We start from the raw sequence: 20926 nt of genomic DNA, 5'->3' as shown, positions 1-20926 counted from the left end.
CCAACACTAGAAGGTGAGAGAGGGTATGGGAGAGGGAGAAGGTGAGAGAGAGAGAGAGAGAGAGAGAGGGACTGAGACTGTTTTTCTCTCCTCCTGTTCAAGACAGTCTAGCTCCTTTGTGTATTCCTGTCTCAGGGCCTTTTCATCAGACAGAAATCACAAGCATAGTTAACTGTGCCCACAAGAGAGAGGTGAAAAGGAGAGGGAGGTGGTTTATGAGGCAAAGAGCAGCCCAGCACCACAAAAGGATGCAAATCCAGCCTCCTTAACCCCCACACAGTCACTCTGGGAAGTAAGAGGTTTCAAAGAACAAACTTCTCTCCTAAGGATCAAGACTCTTTCCTTCTCCTGGCACATATTCTCTAGATTCCCTCTCGGCTCTTCCTCCGACTTCTCTCTCCCCAGCTATAGCAGGTGCTCACTGTCCCTGTATACTCTGGTACCACTTCACCTCCTGATGTCTTAAGAATCCCAGAAGTCATTGGAAGTCCTCAATGGGGTTATCTTAAATATAAGAGCCTATTTAAAAAAATTTATATTTATTTATTCCCTTTTTGTTGCCCCTGTTGTAGTTATTAATGTTGTTGATGTCATCATTGTTGGATAGGACAGAGAGAAATGGAGAGAGGAGGAGAAGACAGAAAGGGGGAGAGAAAGACAGACACCTGCAGACCTGCTTCACTGCCTGTGAAGCGACTCCTCTGCAGGTGGGGAGCCGGGGGCTTGAACCAGGATTCTTCTACTGGTCCTTGTGCTTTGCGCCACGTGTGCTTAATGCGCTGTGCTACCACCTGACTCCCCCTATTTTTAAGCCAAATGATAAAATATCATTGGACTCACAACCACCCAGTTCTGGGTCCATCTATTTATTTCTTGTTAAGCTTTCACATGAAGAACCAACTGCTCATATGGAATCCCAAAACCATCTGGACCCCTGCCCTCTGACATTGTCCACAAGATGGCATGACTACAATGCCCCAGAAACCCATGATGTGACCTGGCACAATCTGAAGAACCTGACTCACAAAGTCCAAGGACAAAACTTTTCTACTGCTCTTCTCTCGCCCATCACTGTCTGCCCTTCCTGCTTCTGCTTCACCTGTCACCTTTTGGTGGTTTCAGCTCACTCTCTACAGAAAAGCAAAATTCCAGTGGCTGTCCTCCCCCATCAAGATAAGACGTGCAGTGTTTTTTCCCCTGGTCATTGGCATTGGACTGACACTTCTATCAGACTTGATGGTGGAGCTCTTGGACACTCCCTTTACACTGCTGGTCTTCTCAAGGATCAACTATAGCAGGCCATGGACTTTGCAGCCAGCTGTCTCGGGACTCTACAACGCCAGATCACCCCTCTCGTTCCTCAGCCTATCAGGCCCCTGCTCCTCCGCCTATCAGGCAGCGCCCCCTTCCACCCATCAGGCAGCCCCCACCCTCTCAGCCCACCAGGCCTCCTCTCGGCCTCACGCTGGCCCTTGCTACTCTTACTTATTGCTCTCTCCCTGTCTTATTCCAGTTCTTTTAAAAACACCTGCACGACATCATTCAGGTTTTTGCCCAAAAGGATTCTGTTTACCACTACACTGCTATTCCCCTGACATAAATGGAGTCTTTTACAGACATTGACCCATTTAAATATGGCCATTAGATAAAAAGAAAGGGGGAGATGTCAGGAAATTGTGAGGATGTGGCTGAGCTTAGCAGGGCTTGACCTGAGGAGTGTGTCTATCCTGTTAGTCTCTCTCTCTACTGAGAGGTTGAGCAAGGAGGGACAGGAGTAACCTCAAAGGTGTGCCTCGTCCTATCAGACTCCCTGCCTCACAAAGCACCCCACATTCCTGATATTATGGCCATTAGATAAAAAGAAAGGGGGAGATGTCAGGTATCTGTGAGCCCTCACAATTCCTGATATATGGCCTGTCTACATAATCATTGTTTTGCCTGAAAACCCATTGATCTATCTTTAAGACCCTCCCTGCCTGCCAGATAATATTAATCCCACCAGTTAAAACCCTCGCAAGAGCTGCTAAGGAAGTTTCTACCTTCCCAGTCCGCTTTTGCCTTTCTCCACCCCCTTTCCTAGCCATAGCCGTTTCTGACTTGCCACTTCCGGTTCTATCTCACAAAAGTGTTGTCTCTCTGATCAATAAAGACATTGCATTGCTTATCCCACCACGAGCTTGGTTCCTGAATCATCTATCTCCCGCATCACTGAGTGAGTAGCAGCCCAGGCTGGCTCTGGTCGAGTTCTCTCCAACCCAGAGAGTACATGCCTGGGAAGAGGCACCCCCACGCTAGCCTGGCAATTTCTGTCATGGCTTGCAGTAAAATTCTTCAAGTGTTTCACGCCTCCTGTCCTTTAAGAAATTTCTCTCAAGAATAGAGGAATTGGAAAAACAGTAGTAGGAATTGGAAAAACAGCTCTCCAGATAGGGTGCCTGAATTGTCATGTGTATGACACAGGCCAGAGCCACAGCCTCACAGAAGAGGTGGTAGGGAAACAGAAGCTTCAGCACTGTGGTGCCTCTTTATCTGAATGGGGAAGGTGAGATACAAAAGTGTGAGACCCTAGTTCTACCACCACCACCGAAAACAAACAAACAAATAAACAAACAAAAAATAGATGAAGGGGCTAGGGAAATAGGATGATGGTAATGTAAAAGGCTTTCAGGCCTGAGGCTCTGAAGTCTTAAGATTTAATCCCCAGTACCAGCAAAGGCCAGAGATGAGGAGCGTTCTGGACTCTTCCTCTCTCAGCATATTTTCTTTTTTTCAATAAATAAAGTAAGTAAATATTAAAAATAGAGCATACTCACCAAAGTAAGAAAGCAGAAGTACACTAGAGTTTGCAGTGAGTACCTCCCTAATACTTCCTCTCCACTTTTCCAAGCTTTGGGTCCATGATTGCTCAACAATTTGTTTGGCTTTGTATGTTAACTCTCTTTTCAGTCACCAGGTTCCAGGTGTCATCAGGATGCCGGCCAGACTTCCCTGGATTAAAGACCCCACCAATGTGTCCTGGAGCTCAGCTTCCCCAGAGACCCACCCTACTAGGGAAAGAGAGAGGCAGACTGGGAGTATGGACCGACCAGTCAATGCCCATGTTCAGCGGGGAAGCAATTATAGAAGCCAGACCTTCTACCTTCTGCAACCCACAATGACCCTGGGTCCATGCTCCCAGAGGGATAGAGAATGGGAAAGCCACTGGGGAGGGGGTGGGATATGGAGATTGGGCGGTGGGAATTGTGTGGAGTTGTACCCCTCCTACCCTATGGTTTTGTTAATTAATCCTTTCTTAAAAAAAAAAAAAGAAAAAAAAAGAAAAAAAAAATAAATACTACTAATGAAAAAAAAATAGAGCATACTCAACACAGAATCAATGAACAATTTGGTACATTTATGAGAATGTGAATAAGGTTGTAGAACTTTCAGTGGCAAGAAAGGATATTATACATTGAAGGGGGAAAGTCAGGTTATTAAAGTACATGCATATATGATGCTAGTTTCATAGAACTATATTCATAGAGGAAGGTGGTAAAGCTAAAGCTGAGTGTTACTAGAAATAACTGGTAAGACTGACATTTTTTTCCCATTTTGCTTCTCTATATTTTATAAACTTTCTGCAATGAACATGTATATGATAAAAAACAACAGATGTTCCCAAAGCAAAATAGGATGAAAAGCTCATAAATCCAAAGGGGGAGATGACTGTTAAAAATAGATCTTCCTTGAGAATATCTATACTTGTACCAGTTCACAGTCTTAAGCTCTGGAGGAAAATTCTGGTAGTCAGACAGACAAGTGAGAGGAAAGGTACCATTCATGGCCCAGGGACCACTAGTAGCCTGAAAACAATGGCTTTTTCGTATTAAGCCCATTGAGTTGGGGTTTTTCTTTTCCTCAGGTTAAGAAGGGAAATGTTTAGGGAGTTTGAGTCTTTATATATTATAGGAAAGGGCTAGCTAAATAACTCACTTGGATAGTGCACTGCTTTGCCATGTGCATGACTCAGGTTCAATCCCGGTCCCCATGACATTGAAGAAAGTTTAGTGCTATGGTCTCTTTCACTCTCTTTCTCTGCTTCTTTACCTCTCTGCCTCTATCTAAAAAAATAAAGAAACTGGGAGTTGGGCAGTAGCGCAGCGGGTTAAGCACAAGTGGCGCAAAGTCCTAGGACCAGTGTAAGGATCCCAGCTCGAGCCCCCGGCTCTCCACCTACAGGGGAGTCGCTTCACAGGCAGTGAAACAGGTCTGCAGGTGTCTATCTTTCTCTCCATTTCTCTCTGTCCTATCCAACAACAACAACAACATCAATACTACAACAATAAAACAAGGGCAACAAAAGGGAATAAATAAATATTAAAAAAAAGAAACTGGGAGTCGGGTGGTAGCACAGTGAGTTAAGCGCAGGTGGCACAAAGTACAAGGACTGGCATAAGGACCCTGGTTTGAGCCACCCGGCTCCCCACTTGTAGGGGAGTCACTTCACAAGCAGTGAAGCAGTTCTTCAGGTGTCTATCTTCCCCTCCTCTCTCCATATCTCTCTGTCCTATCAAACAACAATGACATCAATAACAATAATAATAGCTACAACAACGATAAAACAAGGGCAACAAAAGGGAAAAAAAAGATAAAAAAGAAACTATCTAAATCTATATATATTTATACAGATCTATATATAGATATATAGATACTGATGTGTGTATACATACATACATGTGTGTGTGTGTGTGTAAAGATATATATTTAGAGAGAGATGAGTAGATAGATATTATAGGAAAAAAGACAAGTTTTCATAGACCAGTTTCAAATCAAAACGTTTTTTCAAGGAAAGCTAGTTTTAAACTGAGATTTAAAGATGATCATAACTTTAGAATGACAGGAAAGGAAAGGGAACTTGTGGGAGTCGGGCAGTAGTGCAGCGGGCTAAGCACATGTGGTGCAAAGCGCAAGGACCAGCACAAGGATCCTGGTTCGAGCCCCTGGCTCCCCACATGCAGGGGGGGGTCACTTTACAGGTGGTGAAGCAGATCTGCAGGTGTCTATCTTTCTCTTCCCCTCTCTGTCTTCTCCTCCTATTTCTCTCTGACCTATCCAACACTGACATCAATAACAACAATAATAACTACAACAAAAAGAAAAAACAAGAGCAACAAAAGGGAAAATAAATAAATAAATATAATAAAAAAACTTGAAAAAAAAAGGAAAGGGAACTTGTTCAAAGTCCTTCAAATGGAAACTGGTAAGTTGTTGTTGTTGTTGGTGGTGGTATGTGTGTACAGGGAAGGATGAGAAGCAGTTAACTTACCCAAAGCAAAGAAGCTGAATGACAGTCCAGGGAATCTGAACTTTATATTCTGGGCAGAGAAGAGGCTAGAGGGTCTTACATAAAGTAATACCTCCCTAGCTGAGAGAGACTTCTGCAGCTACAGGACTTGTGGACTATGGGAATGAAACCAGAGGAGCTGATTTGGACCACAGAACACATCAAGAATGAGTTGGCCCTGGCATGGGACAGCATTCAGAGAGTATATGACACAAATTCAGTGAGTGCCAGGTTTTGATCTAAGAGGCTCGAGAGGCTGGGAGTGGACAGAAAAATTGGAAAGGGGGTTTGGGGTGGGGTTCAAAGGAGATAATGTGTGTTTGAAGTACAGTCGGGACAGCACAGGTGCTGTAACCTGAATATCACTGGAATGGTTTTATTTACTTGTTTTACCAGTGCACTGGTCAGCCTTGGTTTATGGTGATGTGGAGGACTGAACTTGGGACTTCAGGTGCTCAGGCATCAAAGTCCTTCACATAACCATTATGCTAACTCCCCTACTCTTGAGAAGATTTTAAAACCCTGGCAGGATAGCTCACTTGGGTAGTATATCTGCTTAGTCATGTTCAGGATCTATGGTCAAGCCCAGCCCTCACTGTGTTGGAGGAAATGTTGGTGCTATGGTATCTTTCTCTCCCCGCCTTTGTCTCTATCTTTCTTGTGTGAAAAAGTCAACCCAGAGCAGTAAAGTCCAGGAATAACAGTAAAAAACCAAAACTCTGGGATTCTAGTCCCACCCTAGTATGTTCTTCAGTTTGATCTCCCTCATTTATAAAGGGGGTGTTAACAGCTATAACCTGCCTTCTTTTGAGATATGTGTGCAGGCAATGGCTTCAGAAAGTCTTGCAGGGTCACCAAGCCACAGAAGTCAAGACAGTCCAGGACTCAGCCTCAGCCCAGCCTTTAACAAACAGAGAGAATTTCTGAAGCATCTACCACTTTCCTAAAAAGGACTGACTCTCCTTCCCCCCACCAGGAAGGGAGACAACACAGTTCCTGTGAAGTGGCACAAGGTCAGGCTGCTCCACATATGGCTTCTTCTTGGACTACCAGAGCTGGAAGGGCTTGAATGTCATGTGGTTTGAGTCCCTTATTTTATAGGTAAGAAAACTGAGGCCTCAAGAAGCAGAAGAGTGACTTGACCAAGGTCCCCTAACTAGGGAAAGCAGATGAGAGCAGCAGGGGACAGCAGAATGAAGTTGCTGGCATGAGTCACTTTCTCCTCACTTATGGCTACCAAGCTGGCTCACTGCCTCTGCACTATCTGTTCTTCCTGCTGCACTCAGAGTGGTCTTTAAAAAACCCAGATGTAACCATTTCCCTCTGGTGGAACTTTGATGGTTTGCAAGTGGTTCAGAACCTTCTACTGAGGGTCCCCCCAGATTCTCCTGTGCTGAGTATGCAGCAGCTCTACCTACTAAATGCTCTCACCCACAGCCCCTCCAACTCTGCCACAACTTTGCAAGTCATCCCCTCATTCAGCTTACTAGCCACCACTTTTCAGCTGCCTGATGCTTTGTTCCCAGATCCTGGAGATACCCCCTGTGATGTGATTCCTATCTACCCGCCTCCCTCAACTCCACCAACTGCTCCTCCCATACTCTCAAACAAGTCCCTACTCATTCGCGGATGAGTTATATACCCTGTGAGTTGTGTCAAAACTCATAGTTCTCTGTTACCCTTCTCCATATCATTTACCATCACGTGTCATTATGCACATATGTCTAGAGGTAGAGAGACACGGGCACAATTATTTGTTTGACTTCCCTCTCACTAGGCTAGAAAGCAAGATTCCCTAGTGGATCTAGCTGTGACAATATGAAGCCTGAAGAACCTGGAGGCAAAATACTCTCAGAGAATCAGCTGCCACCAGCCTCCTTGTCATTCATTGTCTCTTGTGACATGATAAAAAGGGGGAAGTAGGGTGGTTGATAGCATAAAAGACTCTCATGCCTGAGGCTCTAAAGTCCCAGGTTCAATCCCCTACACCAACATAAGCCAGAGCTGAGCAGAGCTCTGGTAAAAAAAAAAAAAAAAAAAGTGGGGTGGGAGGAGTAAATAATTCTTATAGGTACTCTATAAACAGCACCTTTGGCACCCCTTCAGCCAGGCAGCATTCAGGAGGGCCCAGTGAGGTAGGTGGGGAATGACTGTTGCCAGGAACCCTGAGTATAGCCAAGGCCTGGTGTCAGAGCCTGCCCTAGGGAATAAAGCTTAACAGCCCACAGGAAGGTCCCAGAGATGAGGGGACTATTAACATGGCTCACTCCAAGTACACCACAAGCAGAGGGAACAGAGAGTTATTATAAATCTCAGTGTATTAATTCTTGACAAAGCATCTTCATGGTGATAGATAGCAGTAACTCAGACAAGGTGAACAGCTTTGGTTCAGCAAAGCATTCCCAAAGAGAAAGAACAGCTTTCATGGAGAAGGAAGAGGAGACACTAGGAGAAGGTATTAAGTCCTAGGTCACACCATGCATGGGCAGGAGGACAGGCCTGTCCTGCAGGTTTGTCCCCACAGTGACCTGTGGGTGTGGGAGAGGAAATTCATGATGGCTCCAGTCCATGAGAAAACTACTGAATCGATTCCTCTTTCCCTTCTACAGTGCATTAAAGTGATTGGTAATGATTACAGATATTTCCACAAATAGTGTGTTTTCTCAATATTTGGCCTCAAAATCAAGTTCCATTTGAGGTTTTGCAATCTGAGAAGAAAATAGTTTTCCCAGCCTCTCATTAACAATGCCTTGTTTGCTCTCACAGGTAGCTGAAAAGAGACCTTCTGACCATTAACACCCAATGTCTTAGTCTCCAGTCACTACATCTAAACTTGTCAACTTAACAGACTGCTTGGAAGCTACAGACTTCTCTCACTGTGGTGAAATTCCATTATCCTGAAAAAAAAATCATTTACTTTCTGGACACAAAGCCCTTCTTAGACCATGAGACATTTGGGCTCAGGAGGCAAAAAGGGGGTCAAAGGAGAGTGCCACCTTTGACTCCTAGTCAGGAAGGAGTTCATATAGACCTCCCTAGGGAGTGCCAAGGATCCAAGGAGGGTGGGCTGGGAGCAACAGGGTTTGAGGATGGAGTAACTGCAGGTCACAGAACTTAACCTTGGGCCTGGGGCACCATGAATCAAGAAGATAGAGTTCAAAATGGCAACAAACTGTGTGCTTCAGAGCACAGGGACACAGCTCGCAGAGCACCTGCTGCCTTGCTGTGTTCCCTGAATGTCCTCAGCCAACCCCACCACTCAGCCTCATCTCATTTCCAGCAAGGTTACAGACAGATAACCCCCAAAAGAAAGCTCTTCTCTGGTTTGAAGATTGCATGGGTTCCCATTTAAAAGCAAAACCAGAGTGGGTTATACAACTCTGCACACTTTGAAAGGGTGACTGTGTATATAGTCTAGCTCTTAGGGAATTTGTCTAAGGAACCAAAAGCAGAGGTGGCTCCAGATTGCTCTCTGCACTGTAACCTTCCAGAGGCCTCTGTGCACTGAGGAGCTGGAAATCAGGTCATGGGCAGCACACAGGGTGCCCAGCTGTGGGCATGGGAGGCACAGGGAGTGAGGAAGAAGTGGGAGGGGAGAGAGGATAACGCATTGCGTTGCACTTTGGAGGCATCTTTCTCTGGAATTCCTCCATTTCCTCCTCTCTCAACTAGGTCACTTCTGCCCTGAAGCAGCATCCACACAGGAGTCACTGGGGTACTCAGCTAAGTGTGAGGGGGTGCACACACAGGCAGAAGCCCTGTCTGGCATGAGGAGAGAGAGAGAGCACAGAGCTTGGGCATCCTGGCTACTAAATACCCTACAGCCTGCAGTGCTTCATCCCTTACTCAGATAAATGTTTACCAAAAGCCTCCTGATAGGAAAAGAGAAAAGACAGGAAATGTGGTGAGTGACAGTGAGTATGGCTCAGGAAACACTAGGAGCTGTCTTCCCTTTCTTTCTTTCTCTTTCTTTCTTTCTTTCTTTCTTTCTTTCTGCTTTTCTTTCTTTCTGCCATTCTTTCTTCCTCCCTCCCTCCCTCCCTCCCTTCCTTTCTTTCTTTCTTTCTTTCTTTCTTTCTTTCTCACTCCCTCTCTCCTTTCTTCTTTCCTTTTTTCTTTCTTCCTTTTTTTTTATAGAAGTGAGAGACAAGAGAGATTGTGTGCAGTAGGAGAGTGAAACAGAGAGAAGGAAAGACACCTGAAGCACTGCTCCATTACTCATGAAGCTTCCCCACTGCAGGTGGGATACAGGGAACTCGAACTCGAGTGCTCCAGCAAGAGAACGTGGGTGCTCTACTGGCTGAGCCGCCACTTGCCCCAAGATTGGGAGTCTTTCTGCTGAAGCATGAAGGTTAGAATCTCTTGGGAGGAGTAGGAACTTGAACTCAGCTGTTCATCTTCCTCTAATCTTTCAAAGCAGATTCAAAGAGTAGGCAGGTGCCCGAGGCAGACTTCAGAGCAGAGAGTTGCCTCCAGTTCAGGAAGAAGCCTCAGGCTACCCACCACTTAAACAGGGCCAAGTGCTGCTAGCTTTGGATGCTAGCATTGAGAAAGCTAACATCTGCTAGGAAGATACTGGGGAAATATTCCTATCAGACCCCAGTCCACCCTTTAGTATTGACAAGGTCAAGCCCATTCCCTTAAATGTTGCCTTCGGCAACATTTCCTTACTGGCTTCCTCTCTTCAGTTTAGGCAGACTCAGGTGTAGAGAGAATAGGTGCTTGTACACCAATGAGGTCATTTCTACACAGACTATTCAGTCAACTAGTTTATTTTGACACAGGGAGGGGATGCTGGGAGTGGTCTGAAAGTCAAACTAGAGATTTTTTTTTTAAGCTGCAGAAATTTGACTTAATGGACTGAGAAACGTTGGCAAAATAACTCACATGGATACTGTGCTGCTCTGTCATGTCCATAACCCAGGTTGTCTCTGCCTCTTTGCCTGTCTCTATATAAAACAGCAAACAAACAAGAGTTCTGGGTAGTGGTGTACCTGGTTGAGCCCACACACTACCACATGCAAAGACCTGGGTTCAAGTCCCCAGTTGCCACCAGCTAGGAGGAAGCTTCATGAGTGGTGAAGCAGGTCTGCAAGTGTCTTTCTCTCTTCCTCTCTTCCTCCCCCTTCCCTCTTAATTTCTGTCTTTTCTATCAAAGAGAAGAGAAGAGAAGAGGAGAGAGGGGAGGGGGAGGGAGGGAGGAAGGGAAGGAAGTGGAGGGGGAGGGAAGGAAGAAGAGAGAGGAGGGGAGAGGAGAGAAGAAGCCACCGGGAACAGTGGATCTATTGCATAGGCACTGAGCCCTAGTGTTAACACTGGTGGGATATTTTTTTTTTTTATTAAAAAATAAATGGAGTCCAGTTAAATAAATGCAAGTCTTATTTTTATTTTATTTTATTTGCCACCAGTGTTATCATTGGGGCTTGGTGCATACATGACTCCAGTGTTCCAGGCAACCTTTTTTTTTTTTTTTTTTTTTTGCTGGAGGCTGAGAAAGAGATAAAAGGGAGAGAGACAGAGAGAAAAAGAGATAGCTGCAACACTGCTTCACTGACTGTGAAGCTCCCCCACCTCGCTGATGAGAATTGGGGGTCTTGAACTCAGGTCCTCATGCATGGTAATGTGTGCTCACTCCTAGGTGATGCACTACCTGATGCCTCAAAAGCAAGTCTTCTAATCAACAGGTCACTAAGTAGAGAAAGACCTAGAGGAATTCTCTCACTCTCTACCAAAAAATAAAAAGCTGCTGGAAATGGTACAGTCACTGAGCCCCAGCAATAACCCTGATGAAAGAAAGAAAGAAAGAGAAAAGGAAGAAAGGAAAAGAAAAGAAGGAAGGAAGGAAGGAAGGAAGAAAGAAAGAAAGAAAGAAAGAAAGAAAGAAAGAAAGAAAGAAAGAAGAAATACAAGACTGAATGCCTTCCCTCCTGAGCATTCTTAGGCGCATGTGTGTAGCTACAGAGCCTGTTGATATAAGAACACGAAAGGTGGCTAAGCCTCTTTGAAGAGTTGTCCCTGCCCAGATGCCAAAGCATCCCCAAAGGCAATATTGAAACCAGAGTGTCAAGAAGTTAAAACTGGGGGAGACAGACACTCCCCTTCTCTGCTCGGCCTACCTTCCTGCATGCCACTCTGCTTGGGACCTTTCCAAAGCCTTCACTTCACTGACAGGTCACTTGGAATGAGCTCTTGGGAAATTCAGTAGTCTACTTAGGATTTTGTAATATCCCCGATGGACCCCAGCTTCCACATTTACTTGTCAGTCAGATGTTACAGAACACTAAGATCCAGGCATGCGACTCTCTGCTCTATGCCTCCTGGCTCCCTGGGGGAATACTGAGATTCTTTGATGGTTAAGACACACACTCTTAGTGAGGAACAAGCACAGCTGGGCACAGTCGTGAATCGTGAAGATTCTGATCAACTATTTCCTGATCAGCCACTTCCCACAAATTTCCCTGGATGTTTATAACACTTGGTTACACACAGGACAGTTTGAGAAACTCAAGAGTCACACATACTCTTTAATTCCCAGTTCAAGGACCAAAGTTCTACCCCCAAACACCCCCCCTACTTCCTCCTTTATCTCTTATTGACATTTAATTATGTTCTTTTCCTATAGATCTCTAATTTTACTTGCGCTAATTAATTACGAACATCATTTGTTTTCCCTAACAGATCATCAACGTCTTAGAGACAGCTGCTATGTTGAGTTCATTTCTGTGGCTCTTCCTCCCCATTCACATCTGGCCAGGAGTTTAGTTCTGCAAATAGCAGGAGCACAATAGATAACTGTTAAAAATGGAACTTACCTTGGTTTCTTACAGACACAAGGTATCTTTAAAACACATCAAAGGATCCTTCCTCAAAAAAACAGCCCAGCTCCTACATTATCCTTGGATTGGTCTCATGGGCTATGCTACCTCTCTCCTTCTATCTGCAGCACCAGGTACGCTGCAGTCTGACGCAGTCAGCACCAAGATATAAAGTAGGTAAAGCCAGACAGGTGGGGCTGACAAAATAGCTCACTTAGGTAGTGTGCTGCTCTGCCATTTGCACACTCCAGCTTCTATCCCAGCCCCTACCATATTGAAGGAAACTTCAGTACTGTGGTCTTTCTCTTTTTCTCTTCTGCCTTTTCTTTTTTCTTTTTTTAATCTTTATTTATTTATTTCTTGGATAGAGACTACCAGAAATCAAAAGGGAAGGGGGTAAGATAGACACCTGCAGCCCTGCTTCACCACTCGCAAGGTTTTCCCCATGCAGGTGGGAGCCAAGGGCTCGAACCGGGTCTTTGGGTACTGCAACATGTACACTCAACCAGGTGCACCACCACCTGGGCCCCTCCTCTGCCTTTTCTATCTAAAACAAAACAAACAGGCAAGGGTTGGGGGGGTGGTCCATCTGCATAAACAAAATCAAAGACTTGGTGCTATCATCTGTCCCCAAGGAAAACTTAGGAATGATCTGGCGGGTTAAGAAGTGGTAAGAGTTGGAGGATAAAGAAAGGAAGTTTCATATAAAGAACAAGAACACAATGGATAATGGCTGAAACTTGAATGGATTCCCCATCATGACAGGGGAATGTGGCATCTCATTCTTTTCACAGATCTTTTTTTTTCCCCCAGGGATATTGCTGGGGCTCGGTGCCTACACTACAAATTCACTGCTCCTGGAGATCATTTTTCCCTTTTGTTGCCCTTGTTTATCGTTGTCATTGTTATTATTATTGTTGTCATTGTTGCTGGATAGGACAGAAAGAAATGGAGAGAGGAAAGGAAAACAGAGAAGGGGAGAGAAAGATAGACATCTGCAGATGTGCTTCACCACTTGTGAAGCAACTCCCTTGCAGGTGGGGAGCCGGGGGCTTGAACCGGGTTTCTTAGGCCGGTCTGTGTGCTTTGCGCCATGTGTGCTTAACCCGCTGTGCTGCCACCCGGCTCCCTTCACAGATCTTTTTACAGACCCAAACACATATCATTATAGCCCCAGAGCAGCTAGGACCTGCTCATGTCTCAAGGTCAGCCGGAGACCAAGGCATCCAGGAATGGAGTGGAAGGAGGGAGTCTGGAACAGTATTCCCAGTAACTGCAGGTGGGGTCATGAGCCCTAGGCAGTAGCATGGAAACTACTCCAGAAAGTGCTGATGGGGAACACTGTGTCCTTTTATAAGGCAGAAGATGGATACCATCAACGACAGAGAAAACCATTCTGATTTGAGTAGAAAACCTGTACCCTCTACTCACCCCATCCTCCACACCATCCCATATAACGTAAACTTTCCTGGCCAAGGACTGGCCAGAGTGTAAGTACCCTTGGGCAGGTTCCAGGGAGGCAATTCTCACAGTGGTGACGGTGGGGGGAGACTCCTAAGTGAGATCTTAGCCAGCAGGGGGAGGAAAATTTGTTTCAACTGGGCAGATTTAAGAAACATCTCTCCCCCCCATCATGATCTTTCTCCTGCTCTCTCCCCACACTCTCCTTCTCTCACCCTCACTTCCCTCCCCCCACACATTCCACATCTAGTAAGAACCTGGTAACTGAAAATTTAATTCCAGTGTAAGAATGAGAGGTTTAGTCTAGAAAAAGCTCCTTTCTGAGGCAGTGTGGAGAGGATGCTATCAGTTCTCAATTTCCTATCCAATCACTCTTCCCTCTGGGATCACAGAGAGGACGCTGATACTTCCTCCGTCTGGGACCTAGGAGAAACCAAGGCACATTCAGTACCTCTGCCTGGCCAGCCACTCCTTTGCCCAGACTTTCTCTCCTGACTTTGGCCACAGGTCACTCAGGACAGAAGCAGAGAGCAGGGCTCTCCCAGCATTACCTCCCTCCTGGGAGGAAGCAGGGATGAACAGAAGAGAGAGTCTGTAAGGCTATGCTCCCTCCCCAGGGCCCAGCCTCTCAGAACCACTCAACATGTCCCCAGCAGTGCCCTGCCAGCCAGGGCTGATGCCAACACAGACTCCCTGCAGGTCAGGAGGGGAGTAGACCTATGGTTGTGAGATCCACTCCCCTAACCCCCACAGCCCCAAGAGGTACCTGCCAAGGCCTTGATCCGGGACCTCTCAAAGAGCCTGGCCGAGCTGTTGTCATTATCCAGCTCATCGTCCGGGGCATCCCATCGGGCATTGATTCGGCTGTACGGCGGCTGGTTGCCCACATTTTCAAACTCGGTGGCCGATGTCATGTCAGCAGGCTCTTAGCAGCAACGATGCCTGCCTCAGTCTTCATGGAAAAGTCCCTGGGGGTGGGGGGAGGAGAGACAGCAACACAGTCAGAGTGTTACCTCCCACCCCCTTTGGACTTTTTCTCAGGGGAAACTTATTTGGAGCATCCAACAGGAGCAGATCCTTTCAGGAGCCTTACGCCATGCCCTGTGCCTGGCCATGCTTTGCACCCGGGGTCTCTGGGTCTTTGGTTATAAAATATTGCAGCAGCAGCAGCAGCAGCAGCAGCAGCAACAGTAACAGCAGCAGTGGCGGCAGGGACAGAGAGCTGCAGGCAGTGAGGGTCAGGACGGCCAGCAGGTGGAGACGTCAGACGCCGCAAGCAGCTTGCTATAAACCCACTTCCTATAAATGTGCGAGCACAGAGAGGAGGCTCTCTTGGGAGCCAGGGGTTAAGGGATGAGCTAGAAGAAAGAGCAGCCTTTCCTCAGCACCAGTGCCACCACCTCATCTGGGGTTGGGAGGCAGGCATGGGCAGCTGGGATGGCGGGGGTGGGGTGGGGGGAGGGCTGCGAAGGAGCAGTAGAGGCTGAGCCAGACACAAACACAAAGGGGGGATGAATGTGAGCTTCCAAATGCCACCAGCACCACCAGCCCCAGTCCCAGCTCCTGCAGCTGTGTTAGAAGTTTCTTTCTCCTACATGCAGAAAGCAGAGCTCTTAAGTTTTTCCTTCTCTGAAGTGTGAGCAGATGTTTGGATAAGGTTCCTGTTGAATCTCAGGACAGGCTGAGGGGCCCAGAGAGGCCTGTTGTCCCATTAAAATCATCAGTGTGATGGTGCTGAAGATGGTGGTGATAAGGAGATACACACACACACACACACACACACACACACACACACACACCCACACCCTCACATACTCCTAGATGATGGAGCCACGCAATGGACACAGTCTTGGGTCTTCACTTGTCCATCATTTACCTTGCCTGCTCATTCACCCCCCTATCCACCCACCCACCCATCCATGATTAGAATTATGTGCCCAACCCCAGCTAGGTGGCAGATGCTGTGCTAGACAATTATGAGTAAGATAGGAAGGGCCTGTCCTCACAGGCATATACACTGACAAGCAGATGAGAAGTTACAGTAACGGATGTGTGCCACATCTGGAAGAGAAGAGAAGAAGGTGGGGGACTCTGAGCAGGAGCCGAGCATCTAGAAAGGGCTGCTCAAGGTGATTTCTAGAGGCATCCCTGTCAAGGTGGAAAGGGATGAGTTCACACGAAGGGAGTAGCATGCAGGTGCAAAGCTCCAAAAGTGGAGAGAGCACAACACAGTTGAGAAATCCTGTGATGTGACTGGAGGATGAGGACAGAACTGGAGAGAGAAGCAAGCAGGAGGCTAGAAGCCATGCTAGGCCTTAAATGTTTTGGGTCTTCAGGGAATGTCCAGGTCCCACTACAGTCTCAATTTCCTCACCTGTGCCTGCCTTTCCATCACCCCCACTATCCCCTGGGAGCATAATGGACTCTTATTAATTCTATCAGAGAAAACAGCCTTCAAGTCCCACAGAGCAAAAGGCTGTGTGTGTGTGTGTGTGTGTGTGTGTGTGTGTGTGGTGGCCACAGGCAGAAAAATGACCATGTTGAGCCTTAGTGAGCTATGAGGTAAACCCTCTGAGCTTGTATGCACTCCGCACACACATTCACACACATACACACACCCCACCCACTGCTCACACCCCACACAGAGACTCACACACACTTAAGCGGACACCAGCGTGAAGAAGTGAAGCAAACTCACCACTCCCAGCAATACCACAGTGCGGTCACTCACACTTCCCAGAGACAGAATCACTGCAGACTCCTTCTCCCCCATCTGTTTAATCAATCCCACCACATCCCTAATGGAGAGCCAAGGTTATCTACCTTAATGGTACCAAGGGAAAAGCAAGTCCTAGCACAGGAAGCAGCCTCCCCAAGGTCATTGAGGAATTGCCACCGTGGCTGGAAGCAAAGATCACACTGGACCACAGTTGTGAGTGTACCCTGCCCCCAAGTCCGGAAAGCCAGACAGGTCTTAGGAACACAATGGAGGACAAGAACCCTGCACGTGGAGATAGGACACTAGTTTCTAAGGCTTGGCAGAGGTGTTTGCTCCTAGGAGGAGGGGGTATGGTATGAAGTGAGGAAGCAGTCAGCAACCCAAACACAGTATACAGTGATGCCAGGCCTGCACTCAGAGCAGCCTGTTGCCTTCTTCACATGGACACATGGCTTCCAGGGCTGAGTTGTTCCCTGAACACTGTGCTCAGCCAAACAGGAAGTACTCCCCATCATGTAGACCTTTCCCCATGCCCCTGAAAGGGGGGTTACCGGCAGCCTCAGACCTCAGTGCCTCTCCCTAGACCATGAATCTCTCTGTGGCTCCCAGAAAGGCCAAGCTGCCAAAAGCAAGAGGCGAGATCAGATCCTGTGTGCAGGAGGTAACTAGACCCTGGCTGTCCTTGTCTCAGGCTATTTTTAAGAGAGGCCCAGGTTGTGGGGGGTGGGGGAGTGAGATTACCTTTACTGTGGCTCTGTAAATAAGTCTGCCCCAGAAAGATGAGCCCAAGTAGGCAGACCAGCAGGCCCAGCGCTCAAGACAAGATTGATGGCTACGGGTGCAGAAACGCAGCCACTCGGTGGCAATTCATCCTGCTTTAAAATGCCAACCCTCCTGCGACCGCAGCTCAGAAAAAGGCAACAGCCAGGCAGCCGCTCTGCTGGAAATGTGAAAACACACATATGCGTGTCTACACACACAACTCAGGGTTGTTTTTAGAAGGGTCAGGTTCAAAGGGAAGAAGACTCAGAAGCCAAAGGGAAGCTGTCTTCCATCTAGCCTCCCTCCCCAGGCATGTCCACCCCAGCGGTCTGCCCAGATGGCATGCCCATCAGAGCCAAGGGGGGCGGGCCAGTGTGCTCACTGGCAGGAGGGAGAAGCTGGGAGAATCAGCTGTGAGAGGCTAAAAAAAAAAAAAAAGAAAGATACAGATGGTTACTTCAGGAAAATACAAACCCCAAGATATGCTTAAAACCTATTTCAACACAGCACTTCTCCATTGTCACTCATGTCTCTTCAATACTGTCCTCATGGCCCTTCAAAGGCTTGGTTATAAAGAAACCAGCAAATGGAATATGCAGGGTATACGAACAGAATATGCAGGGACTTAGGGTGGGGCTGTGTAAGGACGGGGAGGCAGGGAAGTGACAGTGGTATCTGAGGAAGGTTTGGAAATGAGGTGACTGTCTACGGCCATACCATCCTGAACATGCGATCTTGTCTGGAAATGAGGTGATCTAGTCACATTTTTAAGAACCCATGCATACATCTAGAGTGATCCTTTAAAGATACTGAGGATAGCAAGCATGTAGCTAAAATTGGACCCTAAACGTCATCTCCTAGCCAGCAAACACAGGTAGATGGCCTTTTTTAAAAATGAGATCTTTGTTAATTTACTCTCCAGTTCGCCCTCATGTCCCTCCTAAGTCCTCTTTTTAGCCCATCAGGCCCCCCTCAAAGTGAAGCTGAGTCTGCTTTGCTGCATGTGACCCTTCCATACACCTGCCTGGCTGGCTGCTGGACAGATGATGTCCAAGTGCCCAGTCCAGAGGCTCACCCCTGCCACCCTCTGATCCCTAGACTTGCCTGCAGTTTGGGACTGAAAAACTCATCTGATCCTATAGAGTGCTCACTTGAAGAAGTAGTATCTGTCTAGCAAACAGGTTTCACAGCATCATGACACAACCCACAACCCCACCTTTCGCATGTGCCCAGGAAGCCATCTGTGTCTGGGATTAGCTGTTAGACCTGGGAATCTCACCTTCCTGTGTGCAGTGAATGGACCCCCGGGGGCCATGCCGAAGCAAAGAAATTGGCATGGTGGTAGCTGCTCTCGGGTCTGTGCCCCTGGGAGCTCCCTGGGCTTTAGCCAGCCTTATAGTGTCAAGAAAAGCTGGGGGGGCATAGCACTAAGAGCAAGGGTGCCCAAAGGCCCCAGTTTCAGCCCCAGCTTCCCACCTGCAGGGGGGTCGCTTCACAAGTAGTGAAGCAGGTCTTCAGGTGTCTATCCTTCCCTCTTCCTTCCTATCTCCTCCTACCCTCTCAATTTCTCTCTGTCCTAGCCAATAAAATAGAAAAAAAAATGACCACCAGAGCAGTGGATTCATAGTGCCAGCACTAAACCGCAGTGATAAACCTGGAAACAAAAACAAAAACAAAACAGAGAGAGAAAAGGAGAGGTGAACTTTGTCTTTTTCTTCCCCTTCTCCATGCCATTTTCTCTTCCTTACACCACAAAACATGAGGAGCAGCAAAGCCCAGAGGAGTATCTCGGTGGGAAACGGGAAGCACAGGAGTGAGGTCACTCTTACTTGTAGGTGTCTGGGTGGGAGCTGGTGCAATAGCTTAGGCACCAGCTTTATTCAGCAGAGGATCTGGACTCATGCTACCTTTATTTTCCCTCAAACACTAGGTTTGACTCCTTCACCACTTTTTTTTTTCTTGCCACCAGGACTATGGTATGGCTTGGTACCAGCACTATGAATCCACTGTGCGTGGCAGTCTTTTCCTTCCTTCCTTCCTTCCTTCCTTCCTTCCTTCCTTCCTTCCTTCCTTCCTTCCTTCCTTTCTTTTTAATAGAACATAGAGAAATGGAGAGAGAAGGGGAAGGTAGAGGGGGGAAAGAGAAAGATAGACACATGCACACCTGTTTCACCCCTCATGAGGCTTCCTGCCTACAGGCGGGGAGTGGGGGCTTGATCCCAAGTTCTTGTGCACAGTAACGTTTGCACTCAACAGTGTGCACCACTGCTCTACCCCAGCCCTTCACTTCTTGTCTATTTTTTCCTGCCCACTTAGGCCACCTGAAACCCCCTCCCCTACCTTAAACCTATTTTGGTAGCATGGTAACCCAGACCCATATCAGGAGACTAAATCCTTAAAATCTTCCTTCTTTACTTACTGAGTCTCATAAGATGAAATTTTAATTTTTTATGTGGCATAAAAAAGGAATATTTTCCATTCTTTCCTGTCATCATCTCATTTGCACATTCAGAAGCCATAAAGAATAATCAAATAGGGGGTCAGGCGGTAGCGCAGCAAGTTAAGTGCACATGGCACAAAGTGCAAGGACCAGTGTAAGGTTTGAACCCCTGGCTCCCCACCTGTGTGTGTGGGGGGTCGCTTCACAAGGGTGAAGCAGGTCTGCAGGCATCTATCTTTATCTCCCCCCTCTGTCTTCCCCATCTCTCTCTATTTCTCTCTGTCCTATCCAGCAACAACATCAGCAACAACAATAATAATAATAACCACAACAACAAGGGTAACAAAAAGGGAAGAAAAAAAAGTCTCTACGAGTAGTGAATTTGTGGTGCAGGCACCAAGCCCCAGAAATAACCCTGGAGGCAAAAAAAAAACATCAAATATATGGGGTAAGGGTAGATAGCATATTAGTTATGCAAAGAGACTCTCATGCTTGAGGCTCCAAGGTTTAATCCCCCTGCACCACCATAAACCAGAGCTGAGCAGTGCTTTAGTAAAAAAAAAAAAAAAAAAGGAAAGAAAGAAAATATAAGGCTGGGCTGTGGCACCCTGGGTTGAGTACACACATTACCTTGTGCAAGGACCCATGTTCGAGCCCCCAATCCTCACCTGTAGGAGGAAAGCTTCTCAATCAGTGTAGCAGGGCTGCAGGTGCATCTCTTTCTCTCTCACTCTCTATCTCCCTCTTCCCTCTAGATTTCTCTCTATCTCTATCCAATAAATAAATTAAATATTTAAAAATAATAATCAAATACATGAACACATTCGTATGCATGCAAATATGTGCGTTTTCTCTCTCTCTCTCTCTCTCTCTCAGATTTCTGAATCTACCTTCAGTTCTGACCCCCTCTCCACCACCAAGTTCTAGTCTGACACCTCCACTATCAGTTCTCTTTACTGGCAAATTACAGCTCTATCTCAGTATGGCTAAGACTGAGCACAAGGCCCCTAGGATGGCAGAACAGGAAAATTTCAGGACCTTGGGGAATGACAGTGAGGCCCAGGTAAACAGACAAATATGATAAATGTACCTGAACTACACAGCTCCCCCCGCCCAGAACACACTCTGCTTCTCCATATTCTCACTGTCTATCCTGACCCTGCCTGGCTACCGCCCCTCAGTGGCGGGGGGGGGGGGGTGTTTGCTCTTCTCAGACTCTTGAGGTTCCTGTCATCAAGGTTCCTGTGCATTTATACAGTCCTGGTCAGCCTTATCCACTGCTGCTGGGTGAGGCCTTACCTAGATCCTTGGCTCCAATTTCTGTCACCAGGCAGGGACTCACATGTCAAAACTTGTCTACCCCCATCATGGAAAAAAAAATCTCCCACTGATAATTGGTTCCAGTT

At 46.9% G+C, this 20926-nt stretch overlaps 1 protein-coding gene across 1 annotated transcript in view; it reads right to left on the bottom strand.

The window, feature by feature from the left end:
• SPTB (spectrin beta, erythrocytic) overlaps positions 1-20926 on the bottom strand; it is a 191124-nt gene that overhangs the window by 84752 nt on the left and 85446 nt on the right. The window contains exon 2 of the mRNA XM_060175718.1: positions 14366-14567. Coding sequence (XP_060031701.1) covers positions 14366-14513 — 148 coding nt within the window. The 5' untranslated portion in view covers positions 14514-14567. The remainder of the gene's footprint in view (positions 1-14365; positions 14568-20926) is intronic.

Source organism: Erinaceus europaeus, chromosome 16 (assembly GCF_950295315.1).
Source record: "Erinaceus europaeus chromosome 16, mEriEur2.1, whole genome shotgun sequence".
Classification (NCBI taxonomy): Eukaryota; Metazoa; Chordata; class Mammalia; order Eulipotyphla; family Erinaceidae; genus Erinaceus; species Erinaceus europaeus.
This window is presented reverse-complemented; position numbering and strand designations above follow the sequence as displayed.